This window comes from Toxorhynchites rutilus, chromosome 3, assembly GCF_029784135.1.
Source record: "Toxorhynchites rutilus septentrionalis strain SRP chromosome 3, ASM2978413v1, whole genome shotgun sequence".
In the NCBI taxonomy this organism is placed as follows: Eukaryota; Metazoa; Arthropoda; class Insecta; order Diptera; family Culicidae; genus Toxorhynchites; species Toxorhynchites rutilus.
Window position 1 is genome coordinate 142,138,377 of NC_073746.1, and position 16,496 is coordinate 142,154,872.

A 16,496-nucleotide genomic window follows, 5' to 3' on the forward strand; every position below is an offset into this window, starting at 1 on the left:
AAGAAACCATTTGAAAATCCACGAATGCGAAGATTTAAGGTTTTAACTAACCAAAATTGAACCGTACTTTGATATTTTGATAGTTGCGGATAGATTGGTTTGCAATTTGAATGTTTTTATAGTTTGTGAGTAATATATATTAATAATTATTGGTTACACTTGATATTTACTGAATTTCACGTCTATTTATTCTGTTGAATTTGTTGAGAAAATCCTGTCAAGTTTATTCATTGAACTAACTACAATGTTTCTAAATTGATAATTATTTAGTAAGAAAAGGAACTGAAGATAGGATATTCAGCTCTAGGGGGTCGAGGTATGACTTCATTCTGGAAAAGGGGCCCAAAATAGTTTGAGAAGCCCTGATCTAGGGTATGCTATATGCTGAAAAAAATATTGTATGATCCCAATACAATTCTTCTGGTCTGGATTCTGGTCAAGACACCTGGAATCGATCCCAGAACACTGTTGCTGATTGAAATATTATCTTGAAGTACTTCACATAAACATAAGTTCGTTTTTTTTCGATGAAACATACACATGACCAAATCACCCCACATCAAATTTTAATGTCCAAAAATTATTTTATTTTATTTTATTATATATTTGGTAGTTTGAAGCTCAATATAATGACTAAACATTATTGATTGAGCGAAAACGAGTGTAGCTCAGTGTACAATGTGACTTTTTTTTTCATTCAGACCGTATTGGTTTGAAAATATTTGACGATTTGCTTTGGGGTCCAACTTGCCCCAGCTTACTCTAGCAGAGAAGGTTAATTGTATCCATGTCGTCTGGTGCATTGACAGAGGCTAAATCTGGTAGCAGCTGATTTGAGTTTATGAAGCGATTAATCTGTGTTAGTTCGTTAACAAGCAATGATTCGATGAGTGTCAATTCTGGTTTCAAAGATGCGTTGATAGGCGTGTATCCAAGTTCTAGCCTTCTTCGAACTGCCATCTCAGGTATGTGAGATTGCAGTCATCCAGCATCATAACAAAATCAGTGCCATCGACATGATCAAAAATGCCGCGGATCGCTGCAACATGGACTATGTATCAGTGCATGAATCTGGTCGTTAGTCTACGCAACAGATATATAGTGTGCTGGTTGCTAGCCTGATTCGAACAATAACTTGCTCAAGCTAACTGTGTTCTATTAGTGAGATCGAGTTGCAATTGAATTTTGTTTTAACAGCAACAAGTAGTCATCCGCCTTTCGAGAGTTCGTTGGTAAGTTCACCTACTAGAAATATTTTCATACGGAAAATACATCATGGGTATAAAAGGTCGGTGTTAAGTCAAACCCGGACCATGTGACATTTTTATTATTTCGAGGAAAACGAGCATGAAGTTTGGTGCTATAGGGGTTTTCAATTTTGATACGTCTTTCCTGATACACGCGTAATTTTTCCAGAACTGATAAATGTGGTATGTAGCTTACGAGATTCTTAACATAATGCAATTAACAACTCGAAAAATTTTGCCACTTGGTCCCCTCTGACTTAACAACGACCAAATGTAACACGGAAAAGCGCAATGTTTTTATCAACCCAACATTTCCAAAAAAGGCTAATTGTACAAATCAAAATATCTATAAATGTGGATTTTTTTTAGATCATGGTACAATAGTTCGATAGGTACAATTAAATTGCAATGAATGATATATTTCGAAACAAAAATCAACCGGGCAACCATAATGCACCAGGCAAACGCATGCCGCCCGACGCTCGGTAAAGCTCAGTCAGATTTTACTAAAGGATCATCTCCTATGTTTTAAACTAACCGGACAATCAGTGGAACACAGGTTTGCTTGCGAGAGGCCGCTGATTCCGACGGCGGGAGGGCGACCGACTCTGATTGCGTCACCTCGATGGATTGTGACCGCCACCGTTCCTTATTCTCGTTAGATGGGGACTTCGCCTCAGAAAAAATTTTAGTATAAATAAATTAATTTATAATAAAAATTGTGTTTTTTTTCGTGTGGCATTTATACCCATGATGTTTTTCTACGTAAGAATATTTCTAGTAAAATTTTGTGACATTAAGCTTTTTCCTTCGCGATTTGTTCCGGTCGAGATTCAGATGTCCGAGACATCTCTGAAGCACAGATGTCGGGTCGAAGCCACTTCTGTGGAACGTTCATTAACCCTTCATAAGGCCGTGACAATTATATTGCCACCCACGTAAAATATTTTATTCGCCGCACTTGGAATATTATTTCAATATTTTACGTACCATTTTTTTTTGGGCTGCTAAAAATGTACGATATTGATTTGGGAGCCATTTTTATGTAAAGAAAACAGGATTTTAGAGCGCCGGCATGAAATTCTGTTTAAATTCGTTGGAAATGCAATAAGTTGATAAGTTTTGCATTGTAAACTGAGGATCTATTGGGATCATGCTGTTTTTTCCAATAAAATAAATGGTGTATTTGATGAAAAACACAAATTTTAATTTTTTTGTAAGTGTATATAATTTTTTTTCCGCTGTACTAGAAACGTTTTGATTTTTGCATAACTAAATACGCAATAAAGTGAGCTTACAAGGCAGTGACACTGTTTTTGGGGTTCACGGGCAGTGGCAACTATATTGCCACCGATTTCTTCAACTCTTTCAATAGTTTATTTTTTATCAAAGTTAAGTATTTGTTCTTCCTCATATAAGGATTATGTTCTCTGAATTTTTTAGTCGATTCCTCGCCTAATTTCCACGGCTTTATAAACGGTTAATGAGTCTATACGGATTCGTTCTCACATATTTTATATATGCGTAAACATTTGTTTAAAGGTAAATGCTCTAGACTCTTGGTATTCTAGTTAAGAACTGTAGAAGTCAGTATTAAATAGTTGTATATATTTTGTATGTTGATAAATAAGCTATGAAGGCTTTGAATATCGAAGAGGCTTCAATGTAATGCAAACAAATATTGATTATCTATACTGACACATATAGAAAGCAATTTCTTTCTCAATGGCATTAAAATACACCTTCTTGATGTAATACAATCGGTTGGAATTCTTACACCGCATAGCTCACATTCATTTCGTTTTGAACGGTAAGTTCAAAAATATGCCGTTTACCAGTGCCAGTTGAGCAAACAGATATTTGAAAGTGTTGATACGTGGTATGTGCCACTTAAGCCACTAAGTGATAATTTAATAAGTTTGCTTATAATTTTTGAAATCTGCTGGTTTCAAACAAACTTTCTATGAATTTTAGGGAAATGCTTGTTCAACTCTGTGGCAACGATTTGTGGTAAGAAAATGTAAACAATTGACAGATGGTTTACGCTCTAAAAATTTCACAGAATATTAAGATGTCTCTAAAGCGGTGGGAGACATCATATATAAGGTGGGAGATTCGTATGATGTTATTCATGTTAGCATAATCATGGTAAACACGGCGAATGGGATAGAAGTTACGAACTGAACATTGAATAATATATATATATATATATATATATATATATATATATATATATATATATATATATATATATATATATATATATATATATATATATATATATATATATATATATATATATATATATATATATATATATATATATATATATATATATATATATATATATATCTTATATATATATATATACCTTGCCACGCTTTGCTGTGGCACATTGTGGTGGCATGGTTGAGTTGAATTTTTCATTTTCAACAATCCTAGATGTGTTTGGTTGTTTTGTGTATTGTATCATAGTTTGAGCTCAATCGGATCCGTACTTTTCGAGTTTTTAACGCACACACAAACGAACAGAAAATTTATATATATAGAGATAGATGAGGGAAATCGATAAATTTTAAATCACTTCAAAACACAATTTCAGTTCATGATTTTGTCAAACACGTGGAAAAAAGATGTTTCCATCACATAGGACACATATTCATAACAGTCGATTTTCATTAGAAGCTCAATTTCAGAAACGCACTCTGGTCATATATAAAATCATTTTTCTTCCAATTTTCCAATTTTTTATGCCGTAACAATACTCCTTGAAGTGGATTGTATATTGTGTACAACTTTGAGCTCAATCGGTTCCTTACTTTTCGAGTTTTTGACGCGTACACAAACGAACAGAACATTTTTATATATATAGAGATATATACGCTGTAACAGCTGTGGGCAAATATTATAACGCATTTTTATCGGTTTATGTATAATCTCGTTAATATTTGCATTATCAAAATAAACACATCTGTATTGTAATATTAACTTGCTGTGCTATTCATAACAACGAATTCCACCAATGATGACAAATGTGTCGTAATTAATGAATAAAGGTTCACCATAGAAACTGGACGTTGAAAAAAAAACCGAAACGTGGTAAGAGCATCAGTTGTAAAAAAAATATTTTAAAGCATTTTCATCGAAATAAATTGAATGATTGAATGATAATTATACGACTGAACAATGTATGTACGCTTAAAATACAACATAAAAAAATGATTTCTGAACAAATCTCATTATTTAAATTTCGAACACACTCCTTAAAAATCCATTTTTATTTCTCGAAATATCCTCTGTTTCTTAGTTGCCGGCGAAATTGATACCAATATATTTTTTTTTGTGTTCACACATATGTTGACAATGAAAACATAATAATTGGTATCTAGTAGTATTTCAGGTTTGTCGAAAAAGATTCATTTAATCACAAAAATGGGAAAGAAAAGAAGTCTTTTATTAAAAAAATATTGAATTTGCAAAAAAAAATGGATTTTATTTTCGTAATTATTGATTGAAGTCGTTTTTTATTGCTTTCATGGCTTTGACTAGAGGGAACTATATATTTTTATATTTTTTTCTTTAAAGCTGAGGATTTTTTACCTTACATATTTAGATATCAGAAAGGCTTTTTTCGTTTTTGAGATATGATTTTACAAAGCTAACTGGTGGCCCGACAAATCATTTTTCTTTTTTTATCCAAAAATGACTTTTTGCGAAAAAATCATAACATGTGAACTACTCAACCGATTTATATGATCAACATATTAAATTGAAGCCAACATGCTAACCTTCTTTAAAAAATATCACACTTGCGGGAAGATTGGAGTCTAGTCGCATAGGTCTAGTCTAGTCACATAGGAATATTGAACGAAGATTTAAAACATGTTAAATTCGCAAAATAATAACTAAAAAAAACTAAAATTAACATTCTCTGATTTTCGGATATATTATGTGAAGAAACCTTAGCTTGCCAGAAAAATATGAAAAATATAGCGCCCTGTAGTCTAAAGCCATGAAAACAATGAAAACGACTACAATCCATTATAACGAAAAAAAAATCAATTTTTTGGGCTCAATATTCAATAATATATTTTGAAAAAAAAAATGGTTCATTGGCTTCAATTTGATATGTCGATCATCTAAATCTGTTCAGTGGTCGAAATGACATGAATTTTTGAAAAAAAAGTCATTTTTGGGAAAATTGGAAAAAAAATAAGATTTTTCGTACCACCCAAACTGCACCAAACTGCAAAACTAAAACATTTTATATTGTGCTTTTATTTTTTGAGTTTAACATTCAAAGACCCTTCAATAAAAATGACATTGAAACAACAGAGTAAAACTGACATACAATTATGAAGGATGATTGCTTTTATGATTGGTGCGTACTCCACTCAAACTAGCGAACCGCCAATTAAGTCTCCTACCAAACAAAATGCCAATAAGCGAATGTGTACTGTATGTATATTTATATTTTTTCTAATTTTTTTTTGGATATAACCATTGCAAGTGTAATATTTTTTATATATAATTAAATTTTTTTTTTCCCAAAATATATTTTTTATTAAGGCACATGTGGCGTTAGCCTGACGGGGCCGGGAGTCCAATATTTTGACAATTTTTGTCTTACAACTATGTTAGTAATATGTAACCGATTACTCGCGGTTGGCTCGAGGTTAGTATTACAAGTGTTCTCATAATTGGTATGTTGCAGTCTTCGATGCTCTATACGTGTGCCCGACACGGGCTACTTCCTATTGGGATGCAGCTGACCATTAATCAGCAACGCTCCCTAGTCTGTACCCCAAAGACGTGGTGCGTCTTTCTCGACTCGAGGAATCCATAATAGAATGGTCACGATTTTATTAATTAAATTTTATCATATAATATTTTTCTATCATTGCATATCCTACAATCGAAGACACTTTTTGTGGTTTTAAATTAGGTTTTCAAATTACTGCTATGTTTGCGGATTCAGAGAATGATAAGAGTCCATTTGATATGTCTATCCTTGAAATAAGCTCAATGGTTTGAAAGTTAAGAATTAAGATAGCACATAAAACTCATGATTTCTTCCAAAAATTCATAACTTTTCAACCATTGAGCCGATTTTAGAAATCGACATATCAAATGAAATCTTATTCTTCTATGAATCAACTTCAATCTGTCATTCAACAAACTCAGAAATTTAAGACTACAGAAGAACTTTAGTTATAAAGCTAAGAAAATTTGCCACTTCATTTTCCACAATCGGTTCTTTAGAAACAAATTTATATCTTGTCACAATTTTTTCGAAATTTTAAACCTTTCAAATTGAACTGTCAAAATGATAGGTCAGAGAACGAAAAGCAGGAAAAATTGACAAATAATGGGGGTAAATGATAAAGCAAAGGTAATCATGGATTTTTAATAATCATATCAGAAAAAATATCGAACAAACACATTCCTTTTTTAATTTCCTTGAAATTTGGATAAAATTGCACTGAATAGTTAATATAAGAGCATTATTAATATTTGATTAAACTTATGTAATTATGAACATGTTTATATATACCTTCCCATCTTATCATTCTTCATTAAAGATCTTGCGTCAAGACAGCTAGAAATCGATACGCTCTAAAATCAAGTATGCCTGAAAAAAATGTATTCTTCATGTAAATAAGGATTGAAAATCTGGACATTTTTTAGTCAGTGAATTGTATGGAGTTCCACTACTGTGGTGTAGGGTTAACTGTTTCGTGTAGTAAACAACAACATTCCAACAATAACGGTTTTCCATTTCGTTTCAATTCGCCTCTGTAGCTCTTGGTTCACAACTATGTTGTAATAGATTTCAGCTGTAATCGATACCCTCAAATTTAATTACACTTGCCCGTGGTCTAAATTTCATTGAAGGAGATACGCACAGCTCTTTAAATAGTAACAACCCTTGGATAGATCGTTTGCTGCGTAACACACACCCAAGACAGCATCGATAATTCAATTTTGAAGTACTGCCACATTCGAATCACTTTCCCACTGGCCTACAAAACAGAAGCCACTTCGACCGACTTTCCCTCCCATCTAATGGAACTAATTCCTAGCCCGGGTGCCATAAATGCAATCGCAATTTGTAACTTGACACCACCGTAAATGGGAACTGTCCAGGGAATTGTCAGCCACTGCGAGTTCTTAATCCTACCACGTGGAACACGTGTTGTCGAGCAGGTTCCTCGTGAAGCGGTTTTTGACGATACAAATGTCTCGGTTTCCACCGAGCTACGAGGGTGAAAATAGCTATTAATATTTTAAACGCAGCAGGGGCGCAAGAGGGGGCTCGAGACCTCGCGGAGATGGCTTGAAACTGTCTCGAAGCCGAGCGGTAGAGTTTTTTCATAATTTCGCTTCATGTTTTATGGATCTGTGTGGAATTCGGATGTGTCTTCTGCTGCTGGCAGCATCCTTACTTTCCTGCTCGCGTCACTTACGGTGGGTTGAAAAATTAAATACAATTTCCAGCGTAAATAATCATAATTTCATAAATGGGAGAAGACGGAGAGGAATGAAGGAAAAAAAATTCAGCGAATGAGATTAAAGAATTATGCCCTAAGTGCTCTTCGCGGGTGTCTGCATACCGGAGATGATAAACGTGCCCGGCCAGGAAAATTGGTATGTTCACGTGATGTGCTCAGACCGTATGTGGGGATGCTTTGAGTCGTTCCATGTTTCTTCCCCCAGTGGAATCGTCATCAGCTCACAGTTTGGCAGAGATGATTGCACTTGCGTCATTTTTTTCTGTGTGCTCGAGTGTTGATTCGTGTGTTTCCTCTTATGAATTCTTCAGCTATTTCTCTGGGTAAAGCTGTGATAATGAGGTATTTTCACACGTCTCAAACATGACAGTCATGGGATGAACCATAAAAAGGTGGTTGTAATCAGCTTTCCCCGGACTCATTACAGAAGGTTGTGTTTGCATTCACAACAAACTGATAAATCACCTCCTTTTGCATAAACAAAATTTTCAATAAATAATTTGATTGACATACAAAAACACGCGTTCCCTTCGAGCATATTTTTCCTATCATAGATAATCTATATCAACAACGCCATCGGCGGGGGCGATGACAAAATTTTACGAAAAGCAGCTTGGGTAAAAAAGTTGATTCCTCTCTAATGCAGTGACCAGCATCGATTCGGTTCGCCAACCCATGGCTTGTAATTCACTTGTCCGATGCTGGTCAGCTTCCACCTCCACACAGGAGGACCGTACAACTTATCGACGAAGCGGCGAACGAGCGAAAGACCCTAATCTAACCCCGATAGCGTTCAAACTTGCATAACCTTGTCATCAGCACATTATCGGATTAGAGGATTTGGACGTTATTAAATTTTTCTCTCTGTCTCTGTCTTCGACCATTCGGTGGAAGTTCTTCACTTTTTTCTCCCTCGCATGCCAAATTCTTGTTGGCAGTTTTTCACTGCTACCGGAAGTCTCGTCCGTCTGAATACGGGAGCTGATGGCATATGTGAGTTTGCATGCCTTCGGGGCTGGCCCGCCCCATGTGGAAATAGATTTAGTGCGGTCTCGGTGTGGAGGATTTTTTCACCCACAAGAGAATTGTCCCTATTACCGAGTTAGGGATGCTGGGATGCAATTCGGTGACTCACCTGAACTCTGGCCTCGGTAAGGTTGATTTTCATCGCTAGGTCCTCTCTGGTGAATACGTCTGGATAATGGGTTTGGGCGAAGGCAGTCTCCAGCTCTTCCAACTGTTTCGATGCGGTGAAGCGGGATTAGTGAAGTCATTGTTCAAATTTATATGAATTTCGGTTTTGGTCTTACCTGTTGCAGTGTGAAGGTTGTCCTGTTTCGTCGCTGTTTCCTTCGGACGAAACTTTCGTCGTGGATAGCGGGATGGTATGAATAGCTGGTGTCTGAAACAAATGGAAATGCAGCTTACTTATAATACGAATTTGATTCGATGATAAAATATGAACGTTATTACATTAAACTTGTATAAAGAGTTTTAAAAATGCTGTTTCGTTTGGCAAAATAAAGTGCATACTAATTCGTAATCTTTCTTAGCATCTTATTTATTATGTTCTTTCTAAGTTTGATTCATGTTGCACAAAGAAAAATAAGAGTATTTCGTATAGAAAAAAATAGAAAAAAAACTGTATTCTATAATTCTTTCGGGAATTTGAATCTTTTTACTTCATACTTCATCCAATATTGATGTTTATTCACAATATATGAATTTACTGTTCGATTTCTGTTTCTAGTTTGCTATCAGAGCTCAAATTTGAGTCATTTTGCAAAAGTTTCACTGCAATCTACAAAAGAAATTGGAATTTCTTCAATTTTTTCTTTCGCTAGCTGCATATCAGAAGATCGGGTGTCATAAACAATCTTACGAAAATATCCTGGTTGCTGACGTCTCTGCAAATTGAAATTTGAAGTTTTTGATGTATGTTACCAATGTATTAATAAAAAAATTGAACACACTTTAGCTTTTTCCCCGTAATGCTTCTTCGTGACGTCGATACCGCTAGATGGTTACTGTAACGATCCGCAGCCCTATTTACTGAACCTAACTTAAGGTAGCCGTATACTGATTGATCGGAGGTCAAATATTGACACTTTTTGACAGATAAAGTTAGGTTTGAAATTTTTTAAAAACACTATTTTGTTTGCCACAATCGACAATTTTCGAAAGTGGCAAAAGAGCTTCAAAGAGTTGTACTATGAGATTGTGAAATATTACGTGAGTCATTACGAGTGGTATTGCATGTCGTCATCACGGAGCAGATATCATTGATACAGCAATGCTGCCGATCGGTCGCCTGTAAAGGTTGTCACATCAAGAGCAAAGAAATAAAGATTCAAAAATGTTCCGTGAAAATCGATCCTTAAAAAGTTTAACATTTGTTAATTTTTTTTATTAATACATTGGTAACATACTTGCTCTAAACCATAAATTAAAATTTGCAGAGACGTCAGCAATCAGGATATTTTCGTAAGATTGATTTTCTGATAAGCAGCTCGTGAAAGCAATGATCGATGAAAATTCAATTTCTTTCATCAATTGCAGTGAAACTTCTGCAAAATAACTCAATACTGCAGAAACAGAAATCGAACAGTAAACTAATATATAGTAAATAAACATCAATATTGGACGAAGTATGAACTAAAAAGATTAAAATATGGAGTAAAAAGTGCCGCGGAAAATGCATAAAAAATTATGTTCCTGAAATATTCCGAGTTCCAAAAGTAGTGTGCTGTACACTCAAAACCCTGACGAAAAAAATGACGTTCGATATTGATTCATATTGAATAATATAGTAAGTAAAAGTGACATATTTTTTGCTTTGTAACCACTGTACATCGCAATGAGGTCATTGAAAACTAATAGTGTAAAAGTTATGTAATGTCATCTAAAGCTTTAAGGAACATGTTGAGTTGATATAATGTGATTTAGGTAGAACTTAAGTTAAAAAACAAATTTAAAGGGTTCCTGGAATAAAACGCTGGAGAAAACAACTGCAACAGAAACAACAACTCAGAAAAAGTGTAGTAGGCTAGAAATATTGTGGCACAGTATTGTATTTCAAAACAAAAATTAACCGGTAAATATGACGCCCCAGGTAACCGTATGCCGTCCGACGCTCGCTAAAGCTCGGTCGTTGCTAAAGGATCATATCCTATGTTTCAAACTAACCGGGAGATCAGTAGAACCCAGGTTTGTGTGCGAGACACCGCCGCTTCTGACGGCGGGTCGGCGGTGGACTCGTATCGCGTCATCTTCCTTATCCTCGATAAATGAGGACTTCGTCCCCATTACAATAGGAATATGAGGCATTTACACATGATGTTTTTGCCGCGCCCTAATATTTCTAGCCTACAACACTTTTTCTAAGTGGTTGTTTCTGTTGCAGTTGTTTACTTCGGCGTTTTATTCCGATCACGCTCGTTGTATTGTGTTAATCCACCCGAAAATCCATAAACATTTTCGAGCTAAAATGAATTTCAAATTCAGCAGAACTCCGATTATCCGCGAAATAGTCAAACTAGATCAACGCGTATAAAAAAATCGCGGATAATGCAATAAAGGGATAAAAATGAGGTACAAACACAAAAAAATATACATCAGTACATCAGTGTACATCAGTGATCAGATAATGTGAAAGCCGTGACCAAAACAAAAGAGCAAGACTCTACCACTAACTGACAAATTTCGGGAAGGTTCATAGAATTACTAAGGAACTCGCATAAGCTCGCGGATAATCGAGGTTCCACTGTAGAATGAAAACATCAAATCGAATAACAACGCTTATCACGATGTAATTGTAGAACATATGGAAATACAAGTTTCCGAATTTTCACACGATTATTGTTGTGTTATTATTAATAGAACAGCAGCCCGATGTTTCTTGCAGAGCAGAGCAGTTGTATGGATGCATCAATCTTATTTCGACCGTGGATCGGACTCCATCGCTGATGATTGTTGCGTGGACTTAGTTATTCTGTAACAACACAAAGATGGTCAATGGGGTGTTCCGATCGGGCAGTCGTCGGGAGCAGACGCATTTTAGTTCGCTCCGCGTTTGTTTTTTTTTCATCGTCGTGCAACGTGTTCAAACGTGTTTCGGTTTCATCCACCGTGTGAAAATGTGTCAAATGTCGGAGTATCTTCGAAAAGTATTTGCTCAGAAAGACTAAAAGTTCTTTTTTTTCGTTTTTTCGTCAATATGCTAATTCATCGAACCGGCTCAGACTTGTTCGCGTGTCTTCTCTCCATCAGTTTTAGTGCAAAGTGTTTGTGTGTGTATATGTCGTAGTGCGTTTATCACCGCGGGAGAATCAGCAGGCGTTATGCCACATCGTGAGCTAAGTGCTTCTCTTCTTTCTTTCAAACATTTTTTTTCCTTAAAGATTTGGATGCGGTATAAGATGCAAGTCCCTTTGGTGGGGAGGTTGGCCTACAATTGCTGCGTACAGTGAGACCTCTATCTTTGTGTTTTGAATTCCCCTTTTTCCCTTTATAATGGATTCGCCCAATCATTATAGTGATATCCAGAATACATGTTTCATATGGACGGAAAAGTTTTTTTTTATTATCGCCCCACTTTTTATTATCGTTCTTCAATTCCTTTCTGTAGAATGCTGATTCTGAAAATAGTGGAGGATTTGACAACGGCTTTCTCATGCAAGCCGCGAGTTTCGGGAAGTATTCTTCATACCCTGTACCATGAACCGACATGTTTTTGCACTTTATTAGAACGATTGAGAGTGGTGCGGATTTTCAGATGCGCATTTTTTTCATTTGATTAGATGGTGTCAGCGTTTTAGTTGCTCTCTTCACTTGTCCTTGGTGTTTGTGCAAGTTTTCTTTTTTCTATCTTTCGAGTTCATCGCTGTTATTTTTTCTTTTCAATGTATGTTTTTGTTCTTTTGTTTAGGGATGTTTCAATCCATCGTTGTTTATCTGATGTATTGTGCGGATAATAGGGGGCCTGAGCTCCACTTCTCGTTGGGGACGAGATGGTTGGTATGCAAGGGTAAATACACTTCGTCTCGTTTTCACCGTGGGGTGGCGTTCGTAATCAGGCTCATGGTTTAATTATGTTAGGAATTTATAATTTCAGAATTTCATAATTTGAGTCAGAAGACTCTGATTTTAGTTTTCATTTCAAGCAATTGGTTAGTTGATTATATTAGATACATTTATATTAGTTTTTGGTTCCTGATTTTTCAATTCCAGCCACTAAATTGAGTTTATAAACTCAGACTATAGGTTCTTCATCCGTTTAGTTCTCTTGATTAGCTTCTCAGATTTCCGAAACATAACTCCCGCCATCGTTATTAGAGTTCGATACAGAGTACGCGGAATGAATAACGAAATATATCGCCCGTCTTATTGGTTTCATAGGAATTCTCTCGGTTACTTTTTCAGGTTTCCCAAAGAGACTCTTCGCCGTCGCGATTGAATTTAGATTCGTACGTACGATGAAATAACAAAATATACAGCCAGTCCAATCATACTAACAGGTTTTCCTTTTTAGAATACCTAAAGATAATTTCTGCTGCGTGTTATGACTTAGAAGATTTTCAGAATTTTGTTCCGTCGAGTGGTCGATAGTTCGCCTATACATAATCACATCACTTACCACAGTGAATCCTGATTCTTACCTCTCCCTACTAACAACTATCCCTTCCATGATAAACGCTAGGGAACCACGCTATAGAGGCGGCGAATATCATACTAACATTCCTTCCCTTCCCCTGGTGACTGTAAGGACGTGGCCGGCGTCGTTATTGAGCATTTAAAGCTCGAATCACCGAAAATTGCACAACGAGAATGATTTGCTAGTCCCAAGCGTCATTCTGTGTGTTCTTTGTGTAATTTGGTTGGTTCAGGTCAATCACGGAGAGCAACTACGAATTGTACAGTCTACCCAAGCTCAAGCTCAAGCTCAACAACACAAAGATGGTCAATGGGGGCCCTGAGTTTGAAACTCACGATCGATCGCTTACTGAGCGAACACGCAACCAATCTGGCTACGAAGACCCCCTATGAATTCATTATCAGACACAATTTTTGTTCAAGATTTTACTCGACATGTAGAGAATGTAAAAGAGTAAGAGGTTTACATAGAAGGTAATTTTAATATATGATTCTTGATTCAAAAGCGTGCTTATTCCACCTGAAAATCCATTACCATTTTCACGAATACATGCTCTAATATCATGAAAATGAATTGCGTTTTGATATGACAATAGCAAAGGCTGTGTCGGCGTTGCTCGCGATAGTGTCTCGCAAGAGAATGTATTCCTTATTACACCGCTTCTGTTGATTGTGTCGTAGGAATCGCAGTCGTTCGCTCTCTCCTTCGCGTACATGTCGACCATAAATTGTTGACACTCTTGTCGCGTCTCCTCTGTTCATAATGTTTATAAACATTAATTCAAAAAGAGTAATGGTGTTTATAGTAAATGAAGTTCCTATGGCAGGATCTTGTTGTTAAAAACTTGTGTAATATCCGTCTTTTTCTTTCAGAACAGCTGCGGGATTTTTCGACAAAGAAATTTCTTCTGATTTGCACATTGGTCACAAATATTGTAGAGCTTGTAACTCAGAATACATTCAAGGCGTGTTGCTTGGCTTAAAAATCTCAACAAAAATGACGCAAGTAATACTACGTTGAGACGGCGAACGTTAGTGCCATTGAAGAAGACGATGGAGAGTGTCTTATGAACGGTGTGTGTCTCATCGCCGACTCCAGATTGTTGTTTCATTTTAGAATTTCACAATATCCAAAATTTCTCGCGTTGCAGTGCAGTCGCCCTCCATGATTCCAACAACGTTTTCAATAACATGTGCATTGGATCTACTCACATGCTCTCCAGTTGGTGTTGGTGTGCAATCCAAGCATGTGTGATTTGATGAATTTCAATAATTCATTATGCTCATTCAATAAGGCTACTCGCCGGTGATGCGTCAGGCTTTAGACTAATTGAAGTTACTCGGGCATATGTGAGTGGAAGTTCGATGAAGTAGACGTAGTGCCATTTTTTTTGACCTATTCTCATGCCTAACAAACTTTTGCGCATAATTTCATTGAAATCGGTCGAGCCGTCTCGGAGGAGTTTGATCACGAACATCGTGACACGAGCTTTTTATATATTTAGAGAGAGATTAGGTATCATCAGCAAAGTTTCATGAAACTTGATAGCTCTACAATTTCACTGAAGACATAACTTAACAATCTTGTAAGTATAAAAAGTTAGTTTTTCTTATTTATATTGTAAACTAGCTGTACCCTGTCATGCTTTGCTGTGCCACATTGTGGTTGCATGGTTGAGTTGAATTTTTAATTTTTTTTTTATTATTTTTCGAGTTTTTGACTCATATATAAACGAACAGAACAGATAAGGGAAATCGATAAATTTTAAATCACTCCGAAACACAATTTCAGTTCACGATTTTGTCAAATACTTGGAAAAAAGATGTTTCCATCACATAGAATGCATATTTAATACGACATGGTCGATTTTCATGAGAAGCTTAATTTCAGAAACGTACTATGGCCATATAAAAGATCATTTTTCTCAATGTTTTTCAATGTTTTATGCCGTAACAACATTCTTCGGAGTGAAATGTATATAGTGTCCAGCTTTGAGCCCAATCGGTTTCGTACTTTTCGAGTTTTTGACGCGTACACAAACGAACACAATATTTTTATATATATAAAGATAGAGATGGATGAGGGAAATCGATAAATTTTGAATCATTACGAAACACAATTTCAGTTCACGATTTTGTCAAACACTTGGAAAAAAGATGTTTCCATCACATAGAATGCATATTAAATACGAAATGGTCGATTTTCATGAGAGGCTTAATTTTAGAAACGTACTATGGCCATATAAAAGATCTTTTTTCTCCATTTTTTTCAATTTTTTATGGCGTAACAACATTCCTCGGAGTGAAATGTATATAGTGTCCAGTTTTCGAGTTTTTGACGAGTACACAAACGAACACAACATTTATATATATATATATATATATAGATATATATATAGATATATATATATATATATATATATATATATATATATATATATATATATATATATATATATATATATATATATATATATATATATATATATATATATATGTATATAGAGAGAGATTAGTAAGAGTTTAACCGATAACGTATAATTATCCGAATCAATATTTTGAGCAAGTTCTCTGGGAACACCCAACCTCTAAAATGTGAAGGAAGACGAGACAAAATATTTGACCGTCTTTTTTCGGAACGACCCCACTGTGCAGCGGTCGGAAAAATTCTTAAGAATCTAGAGACGTTTGGATCGGTGGTGAATCGCCCAGGCAGAAGGAGGAAACCCAAAACAGAACAGACAAGAAGTTCATCCGGGTAGTGAGTAAATATCCGAAAGTTACCATCCGGCAGATCCAGGAAGAGTATCAGCTTTCGGTTTCGCATCGGACCGTCGCATCCGTCGCATGGGTGCAGCAGTAGGATGACTTTGAAACGGCCAAGGCCAAACGGCTCAAATTCGCTCAGGAGCACGCTGGAGTACTGGAAAAAGATGCTGTGAACAGACAAATCCAAATTCGAACTTTTCAATCGAAGAGGCGGGTTCGTGTGTGGCGCAAGTCGGATAAAGAGCCGCAGGAGCGTCACGTCAAAGGCATGGTCAAGCACAGGGGATGCAACGCGATGGTGTTGGGGAGCTTTTCA

The 16,496-nt window shown here is 36.0% G+C and overlaps 1 protein-coding gene across 2 annotated transcripts in view; it reads right to left on the reverse strand.

Moving 5' to 3' along the window:
* Positions 1–16,496, reverse strand: part of LOC129778731 (diencephalon/mesencephalon homeobox protein 1) — a 72,738-nt gene that overhangs the window by 17,204 nt on the left and 39,038 nt on the right. For both annotated transcript variants that reach the window (XM_055785811.1, XM_055785812.1), the window contains exons 3-4: positions 9,070–9,161; positions 8,895–8,996 (exon numbers count right to left, since the gene is read on the reverse strand). In XM_055785811.1, the coding sequence (XP_055641786.1) occupies positions 8,895–8,996; positions 9,070–9,161 (194 nt within the window). The remainder of the gene's footprint in view (positions 1–8,894; positions 8,997–9,069; positions 9,162–16,496) is intronic.